Consider the following 27,497-nt stretch of genomic DNA (forward strand, 5'->3'; position numbering starts at 1 on the left):
TGGCCCTAACAACTTTTGTTAATTTACAACAATATTGAGCTGAAGCTTGACTTTGCAAATTTAAAATTGCAAATCAAATCACAATCGCAATATTTGTCAAAAATATCGCAATTAGATATTTTCCCCAAATCGCACAGCCCTAATTATAGCAATGCAATCTTTCATAGATGTGTTTAAACGCAATGTATATAAGAAACACGTTATTCAATGCTTTTTACTTTTGCATTTACTTCAAGATTTATATAGTAAGTTGCTCAAGCAAGTGCCATTAACTACTTTTCTTACATTATCACAAACATTCTAAATTAAAGCTTACCATTGACAGAAACGGTTTAATTTGCATTTAATTCTCTATTACAAGCAGTCCTGAGGTTCATAAAGAAGCTTTCCATACCTCCACGAGTGCCATCTATTATTGCCTTGTATATTTAAAAGTGCCACAGCACCCCAAAACACCATTCATTATTAGAATTTCCTGAAAAAAAAGCATAACAAAAACAATGTATTTGTTCGGTACGAATACATGTACCGTTACACCCCTAGTCAAAATTGATGCAAAAAGTTGTAATATTTTATAATGCATAAGGGTGGGTAATATGACCAAAGTTCTATTTCAAGGTCTGACTCATTTTATTTCACGGTAACAATATATTTCACATTATAGTCATTAATATATGTAGTTATTCTGAAAATCGACAAAAAGGACTTTATAGAAAATGCGGTTTCTTCTTTAATGGGTCAAACACTGATGAATAGAATAAGCAGGCAAAAACTGATTTCCATTCTTCAAGATTCCCATTTCATTCAAAATCATAAAAATGATATGAAGTTTGTTTTTTTAAGGTATATAGGCTAAATGCTAAGTTTAATTTCTACCTTTTTTAGCGTCTCTTAGACACTAGCGCCCTCTCGCGCTACTACCATAACTGCTTTATGAAAACCTTTAGCTTCGATATTTTTATGATCTTAATTTTTCACGCCTAAAACATGTATGAAATACTCATTACATATTTCTTTGCAAATAACTGTATCCTGGGCAAGTTCTACGGGAGTGCTAGAGTGATGTGAAACGAAAAAGCAAGAGAAGGCCAGTTAAAGCAAAGGGACTTTGGTTAAAGCTAGAACTGGGATGACTGACATTTTCTGTTGATTTCCTGAGTGGCCATGCTTTTAAGACACAGTTATGTCCAGTGCTGCACAATCGGGGGCCTGTTTCATAAAACAAGTTTACTAAATAAACCAAGATTATTTCAGGTAAACTTGTTTTACGAAACAGGCCCCAGGAGTCTCATTATAACAAACAAAGTGTAACATGATGTAAATAAGAGATTCATTGTGCAGTGTAGATCTTCATTGATTATAATGGATTTTTGTGAGATCTCGATAAACTGAAATGACAGTTTTATAATTATTATAGGGAGCGCAGAGCGCTTTGCGCGCTTTCTAGGCTAATCCATTCAGAATAAGTTTTGTTTTTCATGATGCTGTTGGACCAGTGACAGCTGCACGCTGCAATGTTTCAGGAGTGACATCTGCATATAAATGCGGCATTAATTAACAGGGCAAAAATGTGTCAACATGTATATTAAAGCTAGAGTACCGTCACTGATTAGAAGCACCCTCAGTGATTCAGGAACTGGCCTGCCTGTATCAGATTACAACTTACATTTCTATTTTTACCCCATATATTAAACCGTGTGTAGCTCTAACACGATGTAAGGTACATGCCATGCATGGTCCTCTCCGATACCGGGACCCAGATAGCACACAAAATTGACAAAATTATATCCCAGTATATAATTTCATGACGATAAAGTTCCCAGGATCTCTTTTTTTAAAAACATATTTTTATTAAATCTCTGCATTGTTCCAAAGACTCTAGTTCTCAGCTGAACGTGCGGGAGAAGCATTACTCAATTTGGCCAAAGAAAACCTGTTAAAATCTGCATTTTTCTATATTAATTTGTGCATTTTTCAAATGTTTATTAAAAGTACAAAAATTCATAAAAATCTGAAAAGAAGTCAATATTTTACCTTTTCGTGAAGAATTTAGTGTACACGGTTCTAATTTCAAATTTGGTTTTCAGCATAGCAGTTAAAAATACTATAACCGTTCTTCTTTCATGTTTTTCGTCTGGGTTAAAAAACTAAAAACGAATGGACGCAGAAGTGCACGGACCTGTAGCCTATACTTTTGTGTCTATTTGTTTTTCCTTTTTTAACCATGATGAAAATAATGAAAAAAGAACGGTTGTTGTATTTTTAACTGCTATCCTGAAAACCAAATTTGAAATTAGAACCTACACACAAAACGCTGCCTGAAAAAGCATAATTTTGAATTCTTTTCAGATTTTTTAGGAATTTTTGTACTTTTAATAAACATTTGAAAAATGCACAAATTAATATAGAAAAATGTCCATTTTAACAAGTTTTCTTTGGCCAAATTAGAAGTAATGCTTCAGTTGAGAACTAGCGGTCTCTGTGCTAGATCATTGATGGGGGGAGCTGGGCAATTAATAGTAAATATGACCAAAACAGGATACTGTTATTCATTTTGTATACGATTAATAAAATCAGTATATAGGTGCATTTCAAGTGTTTATGAGGAGTGTAGGAGTAATATTGCGCTTACTGTATGATGTGGAGACACCCGCGCAATCCCTCACATTTTTTGTACTAATTTTTGGGGTAAATGTGGAGTATGTGGGGGGGAAGGTTTTTACAGCATAAAGCACAAACGAACTAGACTATTTTGGGTGAATTTGGAGCATGTGGTGACCTCAGAATGACCTATAAATATTATTTTAATATCTAAAAAAAACAAAAAATTTTACAGCACAAATGATTGAGACTATTTTGCCAACGTCTTGCATTGGGTGGGGGGCTGACTTCACGGAGGTCACGGTTCGGTATTGTTACGGTACAGCAGGAGGGAAAAAATACAAGAGCAATTTGTTCAGTAAACCACTCTTTAATAAGAAAAAAAAGAAAAGATATTTAATGTTTAATTACAATTACAATTTTCCTAGGGATGAAAATCTACCTCTAAAACTATAGGGAGCCTTTTTACATTACTATAAGGTTACAATTAACAGAGCCCACACTTAACTTGAATTACTATTTATTTTTATAATAATTAACACTCAAATTAAAAAAAAAAGTTTGCAAACATGTAAATTGCACATAATGCAGTTTTTAAATTAACTTATAAATGATAAAATTGATTTATTGTCGAAATATATTCATTTACACAGTGGCTGTCATAACTTGTTACATAACAGATTTATTCAAACATACATAAAATAATTAAGACATCACTATCATGTAAAGTGAAATATAATGAGTATAGGGTCTACTATTTCATGAAATGCTATTCTCTGCACTTTATGTCGCTAGCAAACTAACGAGTTTGATTGATGTCTTTCTGTGGGAGAAACACTGACTGAGGAGGCATGAGATGTTCATTCATGTTAAAACTAAGAGATCGCGTGCTCCGTGCTGTCATTTGAACTGAGGTGTTTATACGGCGATCTGTCACGCCACATCAAAGAGTAGGGGTGCTCCGATTGATCGGGTAACGATCATTATCGGCCGATAGCGCTTTGGGATGTTTAATCGGCGGTCCCTAAAAAGGCTGATCTCAAAAAAACGATCTCTAGCTGATGACGGGCTTGCCGTGAGAGGTTTGGCATGACATCCAGCAGCACCGTCTCAGTCTCAGTCTGGCGCGGGTGAAATAATTATAATGCTGAAGGTGAAGTATTCATATTTATTCATTAAATAAAGTAATTTGAAACTTTCTGTGAGACATCATTTCATAAACAGCCTGTGTGAATCACCGCACGAGCTTTCCCTCTCAAAATGCACAAATGGCTTCAAATCACATCGCGTCTGTAGCGAGCTGCACGCTGCATAGTTGACACAGGAATGTCACTTGCACAATAGAGGCATCGTTACTAAAGTTTATAAATTGCTTTTCTTGTTCATTCGTGCCAGTGCTTAACCATTCAGCGCTCTCCTGGAGACCGTGCGCTCATGCACACTCGCAGCGCACACACATAATGCCATTTTCACATTACTCCGTTTACAGTACGTATGGAGCATATTTTTCCACGCTCATCACGTTAACGGATCAGAGCGCACTGCACGCGGTTGCGGTCCAGTAGTGCGTTCCAGGAGCGGTGAGTCTGCAGCAGTGCAGAGACCGTTTCTATCTTTGCTGTACTGCACGCACTGAATTAAAGTGACAGCGCATTGTTTGCGGTAAATATTTACACTATAAATGCATATAATTAAAGTCTACTGTATTTCAGAGTCATCACATGTGGCTTTTTGGCTAGGTTTAAAGGAAAAGGGCACTTTTAGATAAGGCAATAATAGATGGCACTCGTGGAGGTATGGAAAGCAAAGTTCTTTATGAACCGCAGGATTGCTTGTAATAAAGATTTAAATGCAAAAGAAAATTCAGTAGAGCTGACTGTTTCTGCCAGTCATAAGTTAATTTAGAATGTTTGTGATAACAAGTCGTTTAAATGTTTTGCCACTTGCTTGAGCAGCTTAACATATAAATCTAGATGTAGCCTAAATGCAAAGGTAAAAAGCATTGAATAATGTGTTTCTTATATTTATTGCATTTAAACACATCTATAAAGATTGTATTACTGTAAAATAAAAGAAATCACAATGAAAAAGCATTTTCAGTAACAATGTTTGGATTTGAAATCAAAATAATGGTTGCATAATTGTAAAAACAAAAATGCACTGGATGATCAAATTTAGGTGAGATAAATGTATATTTTTGAAAAATGTCTACAAAATGCCCCCCTCCACCCCTCAAATTAAAAAATCCTCTCTCACAAGAGTCACCTAAGAGGGGAATTCCCCCCATTTTCAAAAACGAAATTAAGGCACTGAATAAATGTCTAAAAATACTGATTGGAGAATCACTATAAATAATTCTACATGATAAAAAGATGGCTTTAAAAAGATCGGTATCGGTGATCGGCAGATACTGCTTTCTGTGATCGGCCTCAAAAATCCTGATCGGAGCACCCCTATTAAAGAGCATCAAAACTGTTTGAATTTCCTGAAAGAATGGACATCATTTGAAAGATGAGACTCTGTTTTTTATCAAAAGTGACAATATATTAAACTGGAAGTGCAGTGGTTAAAACAATGCGGTATTTGTTCGGTACACATGCATACTGAACCGAAAGACCTGTACCGAAAATTATCAGTGCGAATATGTGTACCGTTACACCCCTAGCAGCGGTCAGGAACTGCCTATGAAAGCAAAGATTCAGACACTTACACTGCGGTACATGCGGCTGGGGTGCGGCAGCACCAGGCGATGAACCGACTGGCTGGTGACGACCAGAATGACCACGTTGTTAAGGGTCTCTTGTATACAAACTCCTCCGGGCAGCAAGAGGCAGTTTGGGATTCGCAGGCGGACAGCATTATTCAGAAGATTAGTGTCTAGCGACTGCTCGACAAACTGAACCGTGTCACCTGAGGTGGACCTAGAAGATAAGAGACATACTAAAGTGAATATACTGAATATCAAACAAACAGAGGAAGTCAGAGATTTCGGGAATGTATGAAACGTGTTTAAAGAATAAATAACTTCATATTCATCAACTTTCACCAATTTATTCAGAACACACCATTATATTAGAAAAGCATTACATCTGGGCAGAAAACAGAAAACAGGTTCCATGACATGAGAAATCAAATTTGCCTTGATCTTTTGGCATATCAGAGGTCTTTGTACCATTAAAACATCCTGTAAGTTTCATAGCTTAAAGCATTGTCCTCATTATAAACAAAGCATGTGTTTAATCAAGCTCCAAAAATGGCTCGTTTTGGATCTGTGGTGCAAGATGACATCACAGGGGCACAGTCGTTTGCATACATACGCCTCCAGAGCAAAACATGGACGAATAGTCATCTTCTCAGCATAGGCTCCACTCACTGGTGTCCAGTAACTTAACGGCTGACACTAGATCTCGCTGAATGCGAGTGGCGCGTCAAAAGCAAATAGAAGTCACAATCACTGCCGCTCTCTTGTCTACACTGGATTAGGGATGCATCGACTCATTATCGGTATCGGCTCCGATACGATCATTTCCTGTCGGATTGGGTATCGGTCAAACGAGACAGATCCAAATCCGATATTGTGCGTGTACTATTCTGTGTTATTGATAAGCCCCACGAAAGCACAATAACATTATAAAGCACCATAAAGTCAAAGTCCAAGTGTTCTAACGCCATAGTTTAATGTGAGGCACAGATTAATATTTCAGTCGTTAAACTCAAGTTCACAAACTCTTCTCTCTGCTGCAGCTGTCTATCATCCTCCATTCAGCATTCAAGCGGCGTGTCACGTTCAGTTACAGTCAAAACGATGAAACTCTCTTCAAGAACGCACAGTAACTGAAATGTAAAACCGTTAAAAGAAACTGCTCAAACTATCGCACAGATTTATTACACTACGCATCAATATCTGTTACCTTTGGGCTTTGAACTTCTCTAGAAGATCTAGATGAAGCGTGAGACTGCTTCAAGTGCATCATTCTGCGCACGGGATGCACGTAAACCCTTTGTATTGGAGCTTTTCGCATTATAATACTTTTGCGCAATGAAAGATTATTTATAGCGTTTCTTGTTCTGTCCTATGATAGGACAGAAAAAGAAAGGCTATTAATTAGGGCTGCACGATTATGACAAAAATCATAATTGTCGATTATTCCCTTGAAATTGTAATTGCGATTATTAATTTCGATCATCACAGTTTACATTGAATGATGTTATCCCATTGTTTGAAGCAACCGCATGCCATATTTTTAGATGAAAATAAACAAGCTGAAAACACTAACTGGAAAACTTCTATAGTATTAAGCCTCAAATGTGAACTATAGTCAAGTCAAGTCAGCTTTATTTATACAGTGCTTTTAACAATACAGATTGTGTCAAAGCACTAAACAGTATCAAACTGGAGGAGAGTGTCAGTAATGTATAATAATAAGATTAAACATTCAATTTTCAGTTAAAGGCATTGCATTATTGAGTTCAGAGATGTCATTGTCTAGCTCAGTTTAGTTTAAATAGTATCTGTGAAATCAAATTGACGATAATCACTAGAAATTAAGTGTCCCCAGCTGAGCAAGCTATACCGTCGTATATTGGATTGGTTTCTTCTTTAATAAAGTAAAAATATGCATGGTATTATAATGCTATACTAAAACAATGCAAAAACCCTTAAGATAACTTGTAGAAAGAAAACATCGAGCACACAGAGTAACATAAGTGGATTCTGAACGATTAATTGCTGCTTTGAAAGATTACATAATTGTGGCTTCTGTAATTGCGAGTAATTGTGCAGCCCTACTATTAATATAAGCACAGTAATGGAGGCAGTAGGACTGGGTGATATGGCCTAAAAAAAAATCCCAGATTTTTTCACCAAAAAATCAGATTTACGATTTAAATAGATTTGTTTCCCACCTACTTAAAATCAATCTGCAGATGACAAAGAAATTGTTCAAAAGAAGTTTTAACTTTACGGAGTGTCTACACTAAGTGTATTTGCCTTGTTGGCAGAGGCTATTTACACTAACTCCGCCCACCAACGTGCGATTGAGTTAGTCAACAAAAAGATGCCCATATAGCATCAGTTTCAGTGGTGTAGATGGTAAGGCACATGCTTTTTCATGCAATCGACCCGAGTTCGAGCTCGCCTTTTACCAAACATTTTTTCTCCCTTTTCAAATCTCATATCGCATCGGAAAGGCATTTATTTTCAATAAAAATTAAGGAAATAATCAAAAATTTAAAAAAAGTATCGGGTAGGTGTAGGGAGGGCTTTATTGTCCCAATAAGGTGGCATCCATTTAATAATTTGAATTAAGTCAAATGTATTTATATAGCACCTTTCACAGACAAGGAGTCACAAAGTGCTTTACAACACTATCAGTAAAACAAATCAAACATGCATGCAATCAAAAATCAAATAAAAACAAATTAGAGACCAAATATCTCAGAAATGTAATAAGAGCCAAACTGTAGTGTTAATTAAAAGCTTGTCCAAAGAGGTGCGTCTTTAGGTGTCTTTTAAAAGAGTCTAGAGCCCATTGTTCTCAGTGTTAGAGGAAGAGAGCTCCAGAGCCTTGGAGCCACAGCACAGAAACCACCTTTTGTCTTAAAGGATTAGTTCACTTTTAAAAAAGCTTTTGCTGATAATTTACTCACCCCCATGTCATCCAAGATGTCATGTCTTTCATTATATGAAACATTTCTCCATATAATGGACTTCATTGGGACCCAAACGGTTCAAGGTCCAAATGACAGTTTCAGTGCAGCTTCAAAGGGCTTTAAACGATACCAGACGATGAATAAGGGTCTTATCTAGTGAAACGATCGGTCATTTCAAAAATAAATAAAAAAGTTTAAGTTTTATAAGCACAAATGCTCGCCCTGCTCTGTTCTGTGATGCGCGTTCGTGACGTCACGTAATACGCAATGACGTTGAAAAGGTCACGGTTGAGGTAGGCGGAAGTACCGAGTCAGTAGGCTTTTTAATATTAAAACACCCAGGACACGCACACGAAATGGGCATTTTAAACGATAAACTGACACAAAGACATTTGAATATGTGTATATGGTCCTCCTTCCGCACATTTGTAAACACTCGGTAAAAAATCAGCAAAAGTTTTTTTAAACGTGAACTAATCCTTTAAGACGTGTTAGGAATAGTTAGAAGGTCCAGGTCAGAAGACCTTAAAGACCGACCAGGAGAATGTGCATATAATAGTATAATGTCTTATAATAATTCAAACTATAATTTACACTCAATACATTATTATTGCGTATGGTTGTATAATCTACTACAATACTGAGGTGCAGATAATTGCCACTATTTGCAATAAATAGCCCAGCATAAATATCAGAAAATCTTGCTCTTTTAACAGTGTCAATAGAAACCATCGCTATTTGCACTTAGTGTAAACAGTATCTATTGCTAAGAAAATATGCTATTTGCACTTATTATAAATAGTATAAAATGGCTATAAAAATACTTATTAATATAAATAGAATCTAATGGCTATTTACACTCCGTGCTCACTGATAGCCGCTGCCCTAACTTTATGTGTTTTGATTTTCCCTTCTGGGATTTGATCTGGATTGCCCCCCTTGGGGTTAAAGTGCAATCAGAAACAACAAGCCAAAAAGACAGTAAACATGTAACATAAAATAATGTAACATAACATAAAATGTAACGTAGGCCTAACATGATTACCTAATGATATAACTGCGAGAGAAAATATTGATTTTATCTCCTATCTTGTATTTATTGGAGTTCTGTAGTACACGTATGTTTATTGATTTTTTATTGAAAAACCGATTATCGTTCAAACAAGTCGACATAAACTACACATTCGAGTTAATCTATAAAATCTGTCGTCAGGACACATGCAGTGAAAGATCTCACTTTGATGCGTTTGGTTTAAACAGCTCGTTCTCGTCTTTGTACAGATATCAGAGGCATCCCAGCGTAAGGAACAAGTGGAGATCGTGTCAGGATTGATCGGAGAATTTTATTTTGATAACGAGGCAGTCATAGAGAGTCACAAAGAAACATTTGTTGAAAGATGAAGCAGTACTAGATCTGACTGCATCACAAACCGTAAGTAAATAGTCTGGAAATGACGTTGTCAAAACACACATGTAATAGCGCGGGGGCGTGGATGCTGTTTCCTAAGCAATGGCATTAGCCAATCATAACGAGCGATTCCTGACAAGCCCCTTAAACCAGGCCGTTTTAGACAGAGGGTCAGAATGAGTTAAACATATTCATTTTTCCACATAATTATTAGTTTTTTGTGCAAAATGTTTATTAACATTTATAAGTAAATCTCAAGGAACATATTAAAATAACAATTAATAAAATAAAATCCACGTCATGAGCCCTATGAAGTGTGCATTACAGCACTATTTACATGTACTTCCATTGCCATATCAGATACAGTGCATGTCAATTACTGCAATTTAGGATTTAACACCGCATTTAAATGTTTGTCACTGCCAAAACTTTGCTTTGTGTGCTTAGGAGCATGAAATAATGAAACTTATCAAAATTATGAATGAATTATATGTCATTATTAATGCACTGATAACAATCAAGTAAAGTCAACTTCAGTAAAGGTTTCCAGTGCTGCTCCAGTTACTCTCAACTAATCCAAATCAAAGCAGAATGGGATAGATCTCAGCTGAAAGAGATGATCAAACATTTCTGAAGAAACTATCAAGTCACAGTTGCATCAAAAGCGAGTCTGAAAGGTATTGCAGCATTAATCTGTGAGCTCTCACCAGTGTATGAATCTGTTGCTGGTGACTGAGAGGAGCTTCCCGCTGTCCTCGTATGAGAATCCCCCCGCACTGTCTGCATACTTCACACCGCCGGAGTGAGGTCCAACACCTGCCGGACACAACAGCACAGACCTCAGTGTATCCGGCTCAACAGAAACACTCGGGTCAACTCACATTTCTCACCATCTTAAAAACACTTTGGCAGTGAAACCGTCTGCAGAAAAATGCACCCTCAGATTCCAGATTCTCAAATAGTTGTATCTCAGACAAATATTGTTCATAACATCAATAGAAAGCGTATTTATCTTTATTTTTATTGAGCCTTATGAGTGGTTTTGTGGTCCAGGGTCACATATATGGGTCAAAGACAAGACGTCCCCTCCTGGTATCAACATAACATTAACAATATAAACAAAGACTGACAGCCAATCTTTAATGTTCAGAAGTTATTATTTCAAGAAATGTAAAGCTTTTGGCTTGTTTATGAGGGTCATCCCAAGCATTGTGTTCATTATCAAACTACAAAAGCAGATTATTTTTTTAAAAACACCATTTTTATTTGAAAAAGTTAAGTTTAATTTATTGACAACATATTTGTCTTGTATATTTTTTATTAGATCTGGATTAAATATTCATCTCTGAAGCCTCTACTCTACTGTAAGTTACTACTTCACGTTGTGCTCCCCTTTAGAAGCACACAAAATCCCTGAAAGAAAAGGACAAAGTAGAATTTGAGAGAAATGTGACACAGTAAGAGATATATTAGTCTTTTATATGATGTTCTCTCGCGACACGCGCGCGCTGCAGCGTTTCCTCGCGCAGCCTCTTGAAACACATCTGACTGAAAACGCGTCTCTAAAACAGAGTAGAATGAAAAAGCGTTACCCAGATTCAATGTGATCTGTCTGAACCGTACAACAGACTCTCTTTCATATCCGCAGATCTCTATGTAACTCCTCTCTAGCACACCCGCCATCTTCCCGCGGTGCACCCTGGGACTGAGCTGCGCGCGTCCGCCTTTCAAACTCTTAAAGGGCCAGTGCACTACACCCCAGCACCGCTGCAAACCTTATATAATAAAACAGAGAGAGAGAGAGAACGGGGAAGTATTATATATATATATATATATATATATATATAATATGTGAATGTCTTTATGAATCGTATCCTTAATGTTCATCATATAGCCTAGTACTTATTGTTAAAAATGTTACTCATGTTTTATGACGTTATAATTTGTTAGAGTATTATATGTAAAACATTTTGTATTTTTGAAATGTTACATGCATGTCTTTTTGGCAAATAAATATTTGATTAAAAAAGCATCACCCTGGTAGGATTTTTCCATTGACTTCTGACATGGAAGGAAATACAATCTAATGCCATATATTTTCTGGGCTGTTATATATTAAAATATAAACATTTGTGTATACTGTATTTATCCAAATCCACTGAATGTGAACAGTAATGTTATTCAGCAATACTCAAACTGCAGACATGTAGAAGCCATGGAGACTATACCCATATTAAGGAGCATGTCCAAGAGGTTATATTCCCAAATCACAAATGAAATGAAAGATTTACAGAAAGGTATTTTATGTCAGATGATAGACTTGGTAGTAAATGCTTGTGGTGTCAGTATTGCCTGTGACACAAAACAACGTCTGCCGGCCTGGAACAACCGAAGACAGAGATCTGCTGGTTTGGGAGCAGGTATATTTTGATCCCCTGCAGTCAATAAAATCTGATTTATGTTGGAAAGCTGGAATGATGAAAACTATTTTCAAGTGCCCAGATGCACATACAGTGTCAATTAATTATATTTTGTTAATCTGTGTCTCACATAAAGCTTCTTAGCAGCACTCACACTGGATATATATGATAATAAGATGAAATCACAACAGAGTGGCTGCTGTTTTCTCAGAGGCATATATGCAATCAGTGCAGCGCTTGTGTTAGTTGCACCATGTGACCTACACAATGCCAAGCTTGCTTTAATCAAACTATGAAAATGTACAGATCTTTAAACTGGGCCAACTTTGTTCCTTTAAACGTTTATAAATGAAATCAAATCAGTAGTTAAACAAGATTGTAAAAAACGATTACATGAAAGTGCCTTCTTTTTAATGATATGTTTGTTGGACTTTACAACAGAACCTGATCATTTAACCTTGCACAGTAATGTGGTTTTTATTGCTATTTATAATTTCATGAGAATTAAAATACTTTTATTATACATGTGATTGATTAGCATGGGTTTCTTCTGATTCAATTTCACACCTTTCTCCAACCAATCCTAAAGCTCTTACGCCGGACTCATTTACATAGTTTCTCCAGGTGTCTTTGTATCTTATGATTATTCCTGGTGAGGAAGTCTAAACCATAAAATACTCGCCTGGCTGCAGGCTGAAGCTCTTCAGGGATGACACACACACAGAAGACGCTCTAATGGCTGTTCTTTTCTGAGGCTCACTTTGTAGTTATAAAGTTTTCCATAAGAACACTTATTTTATTAGTTACAATACAAAGCTGTTGAAGAGGCCATCACAGCGCATCTGTTTTGCGGCGTCCCTGTATCACTAAGGTCATATATATATCCCTGTATCACTAAGGTCATATATATATATCCCTGTATCACTAAGGTCATATATATATATCCCTGTATCACTAAGGTCATATATATATCCCTGTATCACTAAGGTCATATATATATCCCTGTATCACTAAGGTCATATATATATATCCCTGTATCACTAAGGTCATATATATATATCCCTGTATCACTAAGGTCATATATATATATCCCTGTATCACTAAGGTCATATATATATATCCCTGTATCACTAAGGTCATATATATATATCCCTGTATCACTAAGGTCATATATATATATCCCTGTATCACTAAGGTCATATATATATATCCCTGTATCACTAAGGTCATATATATATATCCCTGTATCACTAAGGTCATATATATATCCCCGTATCACTAAGGTCATATATATATCCCTGTATCACTAAGGTCATATATATATCCCTGTATCACTAAGGTCATATATATATCCCTGTATCACTAAGGTCATATAACGCAGCTTGCGCATAAGGTCAGAACTTCAGAACCTCCTCACAAAAGACACAATAGACATCATCCCACTTGCACAAAAACAGATTCAGTATTCCTCAAATTGAATATCAGTGAAATGCAAACTCAGAATGATGACAAACCTGCAATAATTAAATATTTTAAACACCACAAATATTCTTTATGCATTTAATGCCATTATATCAAACAGTGTGATGCTGAGAATCAGTGACCCAATGCAACCATCCTAACAAGCAGCAATGACTTCACACAAACATTTGTGTTGATTTGATTTACTTTAGTTGCTGAATGTTCTTCTCCTGCGGCTTGTTCTTCAAGCAGTCCAGAAGAGCAGCGCAGCTGAAAGGTTTGTTTGAGCCGAGTTCTCTGATGTGAATTTACCCTTCAGCCTGAGGCTTATTCATTTCTCTTTTGATGTGAAAGGTCTTTTATATTTGCCAGAAATTGAACTTTTACATTGAAAACAAACAAGAAAGCTCAGCCCAGATGAAAAACGTAATGTAACAAATTACTCTCCATAAATTGTAACTAACACAATTAGTTGCTTTTTAGAAAGTAACACAAAATTGTGATGCATTACTTTAAAAAGTAACTTCTGACTTGCAATCTTCCATTTCCAATTTCATTTATTTCCAATCTGTCCAACATTCTCTGAAGTGTTCATGTGACTGACCTGTCTGTGTCCCCAGAGATGTATCATGCGTGCCTCTTCCTGCAGCAGAAGAACAGGTGAGATCAGACACTGTTCCCTTCTGATGCTGTGCTGAGAAGAAATCCAGCCACAGAGGGGGACAAGGTTTGAGCGATCAGGCAATTCCATGACCAGTTTCTTGCTCTTTTTCTGTTTGTATTGCTATGAATTAAACAATTTAAGTTGGAACTGTAATGCAGCAATCCAAAGACTTCTGTATGATGCTTTTATGACATTATAAAAAAAAAATAAAAAACTTGTTGACACTGCTTGCTTATAGAACAACTCAAAAACCATTAAGCATTTTGGCAGATGCACTTACCAGTAAATGGCTTTAAAACGGGCTTTTTGACTGCAGGTATATCTATAAATAAACATAAAAATCTGCAAGCTGTCTGTTCATACATCCATGGCTTCAAGACTAGATTACTGTAATACATTACCAGCAGGATATCCAACAATATCCATAAACAAGCTTCAGGTGGTTTAAAATGCAGCACATAGTGGTCCACAAACGCCAATCTTATGAACCCAATTTTATACATCGGCTACCCATATCAGTTACAAAATACTGCTACTCTTTAAAAAACCCTAAATGGACTAGATTAACTGTGATCATGCTGTAATCACTCATTAAGGGACATTTGATGAAATTACACTTCTTTGATTAGAACCTCTGATACAATATTCAAGTGGTTTTCCTTTGTTTTTTTGTGGAGAACTGTAATAGGATCTCCATCTGATGACACTAGAGACACATCGGACACAAGATGGAAATGCAGTCCCGCTAAACAGTACCCAGATAATATCAGAGTATGAAAAGCATGTTTATGGCAGGGCAAAGGTCAATGGTGTATGTATAGTGCTACTAAAAACCTCAATGAAACAAAATAGACTTTTATTGTGCCACGTATTGAAATCTACTATATGAAGCCAAAAATTCTAAATGTAGTGTGTGAAGTTATCTTTAGATACAGGTTTTAAACAACTTAGTCACTTGATAAAGGGTAAATAAAGGCAAAAACATGATCAGTAATACTGATTCGTACCGTACGGAATGGACCTGTGGGATGTTGTCCAACCTTGTTATTAACATAATAAAACAAAAATAAACAGGCACTGAAAAACGAGTGTAAGAAAAGTAGTAGTATATTACCATAGGAATAAAATGAAGGTATATGGCGAGCGCCTCTGTTAATTTTCTCAAGCCAACATGAGACAGAGCAACACTCTTTTAACTACATGAAATCCCTACGAGCGTTACAAACAAAACCACTTCTGTGATATCAAGAATCGATTCGTGATCTTCCGAATGAGTCTCGATTCTCTCTGGAATCGATCCTGAGCTTAGATTTTAACAGCAGATGGCGCTCTACTCCAGTTTTTATCCGCACACACAAATGCTCAAGAAGAAGAGCCTCGGCTCAGAGCTTTTATGACACAAGATTAATATAAACACAGCCCACTGTGAACATCCTTGTAATCCTTGTAAAACAAGCAGATTACGGCTGTTTCTAAAGCAGCTGCTGTTCAAAACTAAGCTCAGAATCGACTCGAGAAAGAATCGCGATGCATTCAGAAAATCTCAGAATCGATTTATTTTCCCAGCCCTAATATCAGCGTAGGGTTGCAAAAAGGTGGAAACTTTTCCAGTACGTTTCAGTAACATTCTACAAAATTTTGGAAACTTTCCAGGATTTCTTTTTGGAATCTTCCATTGATTTTTGGAAAGTTTCCACCCCCTTGCAACCCTAATACCAAGTCCACCTGCCTTTGGAATGAACTGGTGAAGTTTGAGGAGTGTTCACATGGGCAGATCAACACTGTTATGGCGGGTTTTCCTGGAGGTACCGTCGTAACGGGGCAGTGCTTTCTGCAGGCTGGACATGGCAGCCGTGCGCTCCACGTCGATGACCGCGTACAGCTCTGTCCTGCGCGTGGGCGTCTGGGGAAGCGGTGAAGTGGGCGTCTTTGGGGTCTGAGGGTTGCTGGAGTTCTCCGTCTCAGTCTCCACCTCAATGTAGTTCAGTCTGTGTGACTCCAAACAGGACCGGCGGAAGTCGAAGTTGAAGAAGGTCGGCGTGGAGCGATCCCGCCAGCGGGCCAACTCCAGCTTGTTAACGCTGAGGGGCGCGGTCACGTTCTCGGTGTTGATGTAGTAGTGAGTGGGGTCAGGGCTGTGCTGCCGATGGCTGTGGAAACCGTTGACAGCCTCTTCCCCGTCCTCGTCTTCAGAGCCGCCCTTGGGGTGCTCTCTCAGAGGCGGCAGGGCCGGGAGGTTCTCGTAGTCCAGCAGAGCCGTCCTCCGCTGGGCCGAGTTGTTGACGTTGGCGTCGAGAGTGAGAGGAGCGCGGCGGCGAGAGACAGTGAAGCTCTCCGGAACGCCGGGAGAGGTTTCCTCGGATCTAGCGCTATCGCTGGCGTCTGTGCCGCTCGGGTGTGAAACCACACTCCCGTTTGAGTTCTGGGCCGAGCTGCTCCCGGCGCACTGCTGTCCTGACAAGCTGGCCTCTCTCTGCCTCTGTCTCTGTACTGGAGTGGGGCCCAACACAAAGCGAGCGCCTTCGGGCTCCAGCTGCACTCGAGGGCCGGGATCAGGGGCCTCTTGAAGAGCGGCTTCCTCTCCGTCAGATAAAGAGACATTCAGTTCTGCAGGAACGTCTAGAACGCTTGGGCTGTGCTGCTCCAGCAGACCCGTGGTGTTCACGTATGTGTGCCCCTGAGGAGACACAAGACATGCTTTGGTGACTATTACATTTAAATGGTGACATGACATGTGTGACCCTGCAGCACAAAAGCAGTCATAAGTAGCATTGGTATATTTGTAGCAATAGCCAACAATACAAAAGTACAATACAAAAGTAAAATTGGATTGGATCACCCTGATCACACAAATCTGGATTACTAGTGCTCTACGGAGCACCTGAGGGGACATGCTGATGGGCAAAAAAAGAGAGATGGGGGGGTGCCAATGTTTTGTATTTTAGTTTTGCAAGTAATAACTACTTCTGATTGGTCCATCTCTGATGATTGTGCCAATGTAGTGATTTGAAAAATAAAATTAAAAAAAACTTTAAATTAAATATGATATTTTTGTTTGATATTGACAGCTATTTGGGGATGTATTACATGCTACACGTTGTATTTTTTTGACCAGTTTAAAAGTTATTACATTTTTGTTCCTCAAATCCACCCTTCTGCTGGGATCAGAATAATCCAGTTTTTTTTTAATCAAAAGTATCCCAATCTTACGAAAACGTTTTGAACAACACAGACTGAGGATTTAATCCAGATCAAAACCAAGATTGGATTTTGTGATCTAATCCGAATTCAGAATCCTTTTCTTTTTTATTTTGAACAACCCATTTTCAAGATTTGACCCAATCTGACGGCCAAAATCTGATCAGATTATGTTTGAACAACTAGCCCTAGGATATTAAGTAAAGATCATGTTCCATGAAGATATTTTGTTATGTATGATATTTTGTTTTTGTTATGTTTGATTAGTAATATGCATTGCTAAGAACTTCGTTTGGGCAACTTTAAAACCAAATATTGTCCTAACAAACCAAAAATCAATGGAAAGCTTATTCATCTTTCAGATGATGTATAAATCTCAATTTCAAAACATTTACCTTTATGACTGGTTTTATGGTCCAGGGTCACATATAGAGCTGAAACGATTAGTCGACATTATCGACAATATTGACAATAAAAAATTGCCGACATATATTTTGTCATCAAGTAATCGATTGATTTTATATGACCTAATGTAAGTGCCTGCATTAACGCGGTTTGACCAGTGTGGTGCTGTAGCAAGACTAATTCAGCTCTCCTGGATGCAATTCAAGAGAAGACAGCGCTTCAGAGCGAATGCAGCTGAACCTGAAGCTGCAGAGATGCGTTTGGATGAATATGAAAATATATGCTACGCGCTTTCCTCTCACTAACAAAATAAACAACAAAAACTGACAGCGGTGAGAAAGCAGCCGTTAAGAACGCATCTGATTACAGCGATGTGGATGTTTGCATGAGCTCTGCAGTTGAACTCCAGTCAAGTCCAGTCACGTCACGTTTTTGACCACAATGTCAGACCGAGTCCTAAAACACACCTGCAGCCAATCAGCAATAAGGGACATGTCTTGTAATGACAGAGAGAAGGGACCACTCAATTTGAGTGCACAGACGGATATTAGCAGATAGACTATAGATAGGAAGTAGGGCTGCACGATTAATCGAATGCGATAGTTATGCGCATCTAGTCAATAAATCCGGTTCTGTGATTAGTAGTAAATCTCCATCACGTGCTTTCAGATGGAGCAGCATTTACTATGCAAACAAAAATGAAAAATTAAGATAAATAAATAAATTGCAGACCATATAATCGTACGATGTGAAGTAAATGCTGCTCAATCTGAAAGCATGTGAAAATACCACATTTAATAATTGTTTTTACTCCAAACTCACTTCAGTTGAGTGTTTGAAATAAATCCTTCTGTGAGATGATGTGGCTTCTTACACAGAATAAGGCACGCAACATATTTCATAAGCAGTTACAAAGGCTATGCCGATTAACATTGCATTATCATATGACGTTACTTTATTATAATAAGAACTCAGATAAACCATATATTGTCATATTCGTGTGTTTATCAATCACGCTGAATCAATGTAAGCATTTAAATCTTCCGTTTACTCAGCAACCGCTACAGAGGTTTCCTAGGTTTCTACTGCGGGGTGTATTTGATCACAGAAGCGTGCTTCACTGAAACATACGCATGACAATCGCAGCTTCTGTCTAATCGCGATTTCATTTCTATTTCTCGAGCAGCCCTAATAGAGACAATTGGAAGACAAAAAAAAGAGGAAAATATATGAGGAACACAACATTAAAAAGAATGGTTACGATCAGGCAAGAGGTAGGACTTTCCAGCGGTGGAGAGAACTCTAGGAGCAGGAAGGGCTTGAATCGGACGCAGAGGTTGCGTTGCTTCTTCTTGATAGGCGAGTAACGTTGATTTTGCATCGTTTCACACAACTTATCAGTGTTGGTTTTTGTTTGAATATGCTTGTGTCATCTTCGCTTGTGTCCACGATCGTTGTTATACCAGGGTTGTGTATGTGAGTGTGGGGCAGAGATTTCAAAATAGGGGTGAGGTCCTGTTGGGGTATAGGCTTGTTTGTTTTGGTGCTTTCAAATATCAGCATCGTTTGGCAAAAATCGCTCCGTGCACCTTTAATCTCCATGATTGTGAAAGGGGTTTGAGCACCTTTCCACTTACCCTCACAGCCTCTTCCGCAGCTAGCAGCGGGTGCGTGGACTCCTCGCCCAGTGATGGGAGGCACGTGCTCCCGACCGACGGATGCCGACTAGAGGGGTGAGAGGACGCATCCCCCAACGAGGGATACCGTAAGCTGCCATTTGGTAAGGTAGGGAGGATGTTTCCAGGAGCTGAAGCAAAAAAAGAAAGAAAAGAAGATTCTCAGTACTGTTCTACAATGATTATGCATTCAAATCACCATAAATAAAAGACCATGCAAAAAATACTATGGCACACTTCACTTCTTTTTCTGCATGTTGCTGTAATAACTAGATTTTTTTCCACTTACATTTAGTCATTTACAAATGAGGACAATAGAAACAATCAAAATCAACAAAAGAGCAATAATATATAAGTGATAAAGTCTCAGTTAGCCCACACAAGGTTTTTTTTTTTTATTTACTAAAAAGAAAAGTAGATAGAAGAGAAAAAAGAATAGGGAACGCTAGTGTTATTTATTTTTTATAAATAAAAAGAAGGCAAATAGATCAAATAGAATTAGAGTAGAGAGTGCTAGAGTTAGAGGGTCAAATGAAGATGGAAGAGATGTGCTTTTAGGTGTTTTACATGAATGAGAAGTGGAATGTAGCAATGTAAAAAAATAAATAAATATATCTAATGGTCTTAAAAATAGGCTTCATTTAGTTTAAGAAAAATAAAATGTATTTCTGTGTTTATATTTTGGGAGTTGGGAATATGATCTACAGACGTCTCCAGAAGTTTCATGAGACACACCTCAACTCAAAAAAAATAAATAAAACATGACTACTTTTCAATATCTTGGCAATATAGTGAGATGATGTTATCTGTATTTATTTGGTGGAGCTGCACTCCATCACAGCTCTTATGCAGACGTACTGGTTGGCGTGTGTGGTGTGAGGGGAAGCTCTGGTTCAGTTTGTGCGAGGGTGGGCTCAAACACCGGCTCCTCTACTACGCTGATGCTGTTATTATGCATGATGTCCTGCAGCATGTTGAAGATCTCCTCAGCACGTGAACACTTGAAGGCAAATATCCCTGCAAAACGACAACACAAACGGTTAAAAAACACTTGCTCTGCTCTAATAGATGAAACGACCAAAAGTGGACACTAACTATTGCAAATGGTGGCAAATAATAATAAAAACAATAACTAAAACAAAATTCTAGTTAACAGGGCTGGACGATTAATGAAAAAGAAATCGAAACCAAAATTCAGAACCTCTAATCGACGTCATTTTCTCATGTCGGTTATTTCATTTTTAATCATTTTAATGCTTTCCCCTTAAAACAAAACATACTACGGTCTTTTGCAGCGACTTGCACGTGAGTGGCGCGTTAAAAGAGTTTAAACTTTTACACGCAGCGCCGCTCAATTTGAGTTCTGAATCAGTGGACCAATCAGAAGGGCAATTGTGCCGAGATTTTGTTTATAGTAGCAAGTGGCAACTTTTGCACTTGTCGGCAACAAGGCGGAGCAGGCATTGGACGATTAACGATTGGACGATTTCTACATCCACTTGATTGGCTCTATCACTCTCTTCTCTCCACCTGTAGCTGGTGTGTGGTGAGCGCACTGGCGCCGTTCTACTGTGGCTGCCGTCGCATCATCCAAGTGGATGCTGCACACTGGTGGTGGTTGAGGAGAGACCCCCACATGATTGTAAAGCGCTTTGGGTGTATGGCAATACACAATAAAAGCGCTATATATAAATGCATCATTCAATCATTCATTCTGTGCTGCGCTTTTGTAAAAACCCTTCCTGAGCCCTGCGTCTCGCAGTTTTAGACACAATGGTGCGTTCAGTGTGAATGGCCAGTAACAAACTAGAGTAAACACTTGTACATTTATAGTAGTTATAGTGTCAAACAATTAATCGCATCCAAAATAAAAGTTTTTGTTCACATAATATATGTGTGTGTACTGTGTATATTTATTGTGTATATATAAATACATACACACGCAGGTATATTTAAGAAAAATATGTTGTTTATATATTAAATATATGTATATATAATATAAATTATATGAACATAAACATACACATGTAAATATTTATGTGTGTCTTTATATATACATAATAAATATACTCAGTACACACACATATAATGTAAACAAAGACTTATTTTGGATGTGATTAACCGCGATTAATCGTTTGTCAGCATTAGAGCGACAGGACAAGATCACTGAGATGGTGCCCTGCTATAAAATAATATTCATTTACAAGAATTACAAGTTATTTTCTACATGACAATTTTTACATTTACTACTATTTTCTACATGATATTTAAAATGTATTTTCTTTGCAATAGATGCTGGTTATTTTCTACTTTTGACATGGCAATATTCTTTTTTTAAAAATGCAAGTTATTTTTTTATTTTTTTTAGAAAATTAGCTTTTTAGAATAAAACTGAAATATGACTTTTTTCACAAGACGTCTTCATTTCAAGCAATGTGTGCTTTGATTTCAATTGTTTTAAAATCACAAAGATAACAAATGCAAAAAATATCCCACCTTTAATAGCAGAGTATATTTACAATGCAAACCTTTAATGAACTATTAGGGCCAAATAAATAAATAAAATAGTTCATTAATCGTAGGCTAATCGAGGTAAAATGTTCAATTAATCGAGATTTTGATTTTAGGTCATATCGTCCAGCCCTACTAGTTAATAAACCTAATGATGGACAAACAAACACACACAACACATGTAGCATAACTCGGATTATTTATCAGGGAAGCAAACGCTGGCTAATCCTGCAAGGGGCTGCAGTGTTGAATCTAATTGTTTGGAGCACATCAAGCCGGACTTACCTGATCAAACATGCAAACTCTCTTGAGCTCATCCTTTTGAAAGCATGGGTTCAAATGTTAACAGTTTACATTAATAACTGTTCAAAGAGCTGGTGATCAGACCTTATTTGGGAAGCCTTCACATTGCTGTAAATGTCTGTACCAATTAGGCATGCGACGGTATCAAATTTTAATGTTGCGATTAATTGCTAATGCTTTTATCACGGTATACGGTATTATCACGATATTGAATTTAGTTGCAAAAAAAGTATTGTCAAAGTATAACAGGTTTAATAGCTTTTTTCTTGCAACAAAAAGAACTGAACATTTAAATACAATAAAGCGATACACAAAAAATGCATTAAGTAAAAGATTTCACAGATTAAAGTGCAAAAGAATTATAAAGACCAATAGGGAGCGCTTTTCAATAATATCTCATTAGTTAACCGGTGTTGTGCATTGAGACCAGTTGATGGGAAAAGTATTCTTAAAATGCATTAAAAAAAATCGGAATAATTTGTAATAAATAATTATTCACGGAATTTTGAAGAGCCCACGATAACAATATTGTGCATATTCATTATCGTGATATATCGCATCACCAAATACCGGCACATACCAATTATTCCCAAGTCTCACAAAATGCATTTCTTATAAACTCGTAATTATGTACACTACCAGTCAAACGTTTTTGAACAGTAAGATTTTTAATGTTTTGCTCACCAAGCCTACATTTATTTGATCCAAAGTATAGCAAAAGCAGTAATACTGTGAAATATTTTTAATATGTAAAATAGCTGCTTTTTATTTGAATATATTTAAATTAAATTAATACTATTACTAGCAAGGATGCTTTAAATTAGGAACTTTCTATTCATCAAAGAATCCTCAGCTGTTTTAACATCATCATAATAATAATAATAATAATAATAAATGTTAATAATAATAAAAGAATATCAGAATGATTTCTGAAGGATCATGTAACTGGAGTAATGATGCTAAAAATTCAGCTTTGAAATCAATGGAATAAATTACATTTTAAAATAGAAAACCGTCGTTTTAATTTAATATTTCAAACTTTTGCTGTTTTTGCTGTACTTTGGATCAAATAAATACAAGCTTGGTGAGCAGAAGAGACTTCTTTAAAAACATTTAAAATCTGTAAGATAAATTCAAGTATGATGTGCGAGAGTGTAAGGGATGGAGATTTCAACTTTACCTTGACCTGTCTGGCAGCGACGGCCACTCTCAAACGAGAAGAGGTTTGAATCGTAGCCATAACGGCGCAGGCACAGGTAAGGCCACTTGACAGCATCGCATTTGCGTGTGCGCAGGACCAGCTCGTCCTCCATCAGCTCCATGATACCTGCTCCCAGCTCATTCCCGTCATCATCCACGTTCACCACCTGAACACATCACACCAATCCAAACCTAATGAGCTCAGCCCGCCACAAACAAGATCATCACAATCTAACACATGCATGCTGAAAAATACTGACCTTAAATTTACTCTGGTGATTGTCAGGGATCGATTCTTTATCTGGACAGCTAAAACAGCTTCCCATGGCTTCTTCAGACCATTTGATACCTACAACACAAAGACAAAATTTAACATGAAACATGAAGTTGGGGTGGGACATATTTTTTTACATAGCCAAAAGCAGGGGTGTGCATTATGTACATCCCAGAAAGCACCTGACAGCAGTCTTAATTCTCATTTTAGAAATATTACGTTATGTTTTTTGAGGATTGTACTACATTCTATTCTAACCATGCCAAACCATGAAAAGGCTACATTATAGGATATTTGTCAAGAGGGTCTTTATGTACTCTCATCTTTAGAGACCCTCATTTCCTATTTTCACACATTTGCATCAGACATTGATATCAAAGAGGTCACTGTACTGTAAAGAGGTACGCTTATTAAAAGATTCTGTAGCGACAACTAGGACTGCATCGGTAATGAATACTGAGGGTTATATCACGTACATTTGACTATCTACGGTAATTTGTTCCAGTGTTTTCAGAGTCTCGGTTCACAGTAAAAGCTTCTCCACATGAACTCTTCAAGAGCTGTAAGTCTGGGGTGCTTACAGCCCACATTTGAAAATGCAAAACACGCTCCATCCTCTTCTGCCAAATTTATAATGTGAACTGTTTATAATCTATATCTGTAAACAAAAGAGAAGCTTTAAAATCTCCCCACTGTTTTCTGCCAAAATAGAAGCTTTATGGTATAACGTTTTAAGGCAAAGAAATTAAAACTGCCATAAATGTGTGTAAATACTCTGTAAAATAAAATAATTATTAATATTACCTCTTTAAAAAGTAGTAGTAGTAACAACTCGGGCCCGTATTCACAAAACATCTTAAGGCTAAAAGTAGCTCATAACTCCCCGATTTAGGAGAAAATCTTAAAAATAAGTTTGTCAGTCGTAAGAGCCCATCGCCTTTGCTCTAAGAGTATCTCGTGAAGCGTTTTAGCACTAAAACTAGCTCCTAAATCAGTGAAAGTTTAGGAGTAGTGAAGAGGACTCCTAACTAAAACCAATCAAACTATCCGAAAATACGTGCCTCTGAATGTAAATATGTTAGAAACGCGCTGCATTTATTTGTACATATAAACTGTATTTGCATTATTAGATTGATTGATTGATGAAGTTAATCAATCAATAAATATGTTTTCCCACGCATCTCGCACGTGACGTGACTTTTGGTCCGTTTAGAAACTTTGCCGTGTGAAAGCGAACCGCACCAAGAATAAAAAGCCACATAGTAATGAACAAAGTAATCAGTCTACAGGTGTGAAAGCACCCTAAGACTCTCTCGATTCCTCAGGAAAAGTGTGTGTCAGCAGCTTTGTGAACAGGGTTTAAGAGGAAACTCTCTGCTAAAAACGCGTACTGCTATTTAGGAGAAATCTTTGTGGTAAAATCAAATGTTTTGTGAATACAGGCCCTGTTGTCTAATGAAATAATGCAAATACACTTTCATAGCCAGTAAAAACATTTATGGACAGTAAATTCTGTCAAGTCACTGGCACGTGTGGAGCCTGTACAGCCTTATAATTTATTTAAAAACATTTTACATATATATTTGGTAAAAATAGTTTCAATTATAATACAGCACCAGAAAAAAGATATATAACACTATAAAACTGCTATATATTCTGAAACGGTTACTGTACTGTGAAAATCTCATTCCTGTTGCTCTATTAGACCCAACAGTAATGTTGCACCACACAAGGATGAGCAACCACGTCAATTCCAGTATCTGTTAGAGCTCGTTTGATATTTCCTATTCAAAGATGTTATGCAAGCATAGCAGTGGGCGTTTGCACTGAAGTCTGAAAGGAGATATGATCCTAAAAGGAAATGTTTACATCAGAAGGCCAAAAACAAGGTAGAAAACGGGCAGTTATTTCTAACATATGATGGTTTTTTATGTAAAATGCAATGCATTTAAAAAAAGTTAAATTCCCTTTAAAAAAGTGAAAAGAGTTCTTACCCAGATCCAGCCACCAGGGTCCCTGGTTCATTCCCCAGCCAAAGCAAACAAGTCATTCTCTACATGTAGAAAGGGTTTACAGAAGTGATAGCTGCGTCTGAAGCAATTCTATAATGTTGAGAAAACAATAAGAATCATTTCAGATGAATAGCACTGTTTACTGCCACATCAAACTCCACCAAATGAAGGTGTTGGGTTTTGTTGGTCAGTGTGACAGTTATGTTTTCCAACATGTTAAATCCAACTTGAGGACGTTCGACTGTACATGATGTCAACAAACATTTCTCATCTTGAAGTCATTTTTGTGAAAACACAAAGAAGTTACAATGGTTTGGCAAATTAAACATTCCTGGAACATAAAGCAATACTGTTCTCACTCAAGCATACCATGATACGACAACTGATCGAAAACATTAAATAAAAATATTTTAACAGCCTTTAATTCATCTTAACCTTCTATGAGAAGATGTGGAGAGGCATAGCACTGTAATTTAAAAACAGGCATAATTACTGTCATTAATTTAGATGATTTAAAACTGAATGGTAGAAACTGGTGTGTATTTTCATTTTAACAGAGCCAGACCCCACTGCATCATCAAAATAAAACGGCATCACCTGTTTAACAGTCAATGAACATCAACTGGATTAACATAACCCAGCTAACATATACAGCGGACAACATTAGCTAGATAAACATATTCTGTTCAATAGATGAGGGGGAAATACTTACGATAAGCTTTTAATCAGTCAGGATGGGTGTTTTTCATCGCGTAATATTCCACATATTATCCCACGTTTATACTTTAACTTTCTGAAAAGTAAGAATCATTAGCTAAACTAGCACAGGTCCGAGCGCCAAAATAACCTACCCTCTTTCACTCCGTAAACAAACATTAACTACATAAAGCACGTTTAACTGGCCGCCGTGGCGCAGTATGGTGTAAAGTAGAAGTTCGCATAAAAGAGTAGATTCGGAGTTAAGGGTATTTGCTAGTTTATTTTGTTGCTATCTAGGGCCACTGCAAACCAGTGTGTGCTAGCATTAGCATTTAGCCAGGGGACTCTGCGCATGCGCGTGAGTACGTCGTTTTACGTGAGTTACGTCCTGCGCAGGAGTCTGTAAAAACTACAGATGACGCACATAATAAAACTCTTCAGAGAAATCACTGTCAACAGTGTTTCCTCAACTATGGGCTGTTTAGATAATAAACTCAGTTAAAACACACTTTCTTACTAACTAGACAGTTTCTCAGTCTCACTAGTTCAGTTTAAAATCATTTCGACAGATAAGCTTTACTTTCAGAGAAATTCTATCATCTTGAAATTAAACATTTCACTATTTTTAAGTTATAGGATGTGTTGAAAATAACAAATACACACTATAGGAAATCATGTGTTTTTGCTTAATTTGACAAAATGACAGCTCTACTGTAAATTATGCACAATCAAATATACATAAATTATCTAATTATATTTTCTTCATCACAATGACAATGTCTTAGTAAACAAGGACAGTTTCTGGAGAGAAAAGGTTTTGGGAAAATCGTTTGTCCTCTGAGGGGTGATCACAATTTGTGTTTTAAAATTATATAAATCATTTTTAATAAACACTAAACCTAAATATTTAAAAACAAACTTAAAACACTTGAATATGGAATATGCTGATATGTACTAGCTTATTATGGTAAAACGTTTTCAAGAAATTAATGTGATGTAAAAAGGTTTTAATA

General features: G+C 37.0%; 2 protein-coding genes across 3 annotated transcripts in view; both read right to left on the bottom strand.

The window, feature by feature from the left end:
- The window catches only part of LOC306866670 (nuclear pore complex protein Nup160-like), a 52,930-nt gene extending 41,563 nt beyond the window's left edge, over window positions 1–11,367 (bottom strand). Inside the window, exons 1-3 of one of the 2 annotated variants that reach the window (XM_079411950.1) lie at window positions 11,254–11,367; window positions 10,369–10,477; window positions 5,312–5,522 (exon numbers count right to left, since the gene is read on the bottom strand). In XM_079411950.1, the coding sequence (XP_079268076.1) occupies window positions 5,312–5,522; window positions 10,369–10,477; window positions 11,254–11,344 (411 nt within the window). In that variant the 5' untranslated portion in view covers window positions 11,345–11,367. The remainder of the gene's footprint in view (window positions 1–5,311; window positions 5,523–10,368; window positions 10,478–11,253) is intronic. The other variant, XM_079411951.1, reaches the window with a different exon arrangement.
- A 3,011-nt stretch (window positions 11,368–14,378) lies between these two features.
- On the bottom strand, window positions 14,379–26,832 carry LOC306866384 (fibroblast growth factor receptor substrate 2-like). Its single transcript, XM_079411567.1, has 7 exons — window positions 26,498–26,832; window positions 25,768–25,875; window positions 23,760–23,848; window positions 23,480–23,666; window positions 20,344–20,502; window positions 19,447–19,616; window positions 14,379–16,883 (listed from the first exon to the last, which is right to left on the bottom strand). The coding sequence occupies exons 2-7, from the start codon at window positions 25,796–25,798 to the stop codon at window positions 15,969–15,971; spliced, it is 1,551 nt and encodes a 516-aa protein (XP_079267693.1). The 5' UTR covers window positions 25,799–25,875; window positions 26,498–26,832; the 3' UTR covers window positions 14,379–15,968.
- Between the last annotated feature and the right edge of the window lie 665 nt (window positions 26,833–27,497).

The sequence above is a fragment of the Barbus barbus genome (genome assembly GCF_936440315.1).
Source record: "Barbus barbus genome assembly, chromosome: 48".
NCBI classification, from domain to species: Eukaryota; Metazoa; Chordata; class Actinopteri; order Cypriniformes; family Cyprinidae; genus Barbus; species Barbus barbus.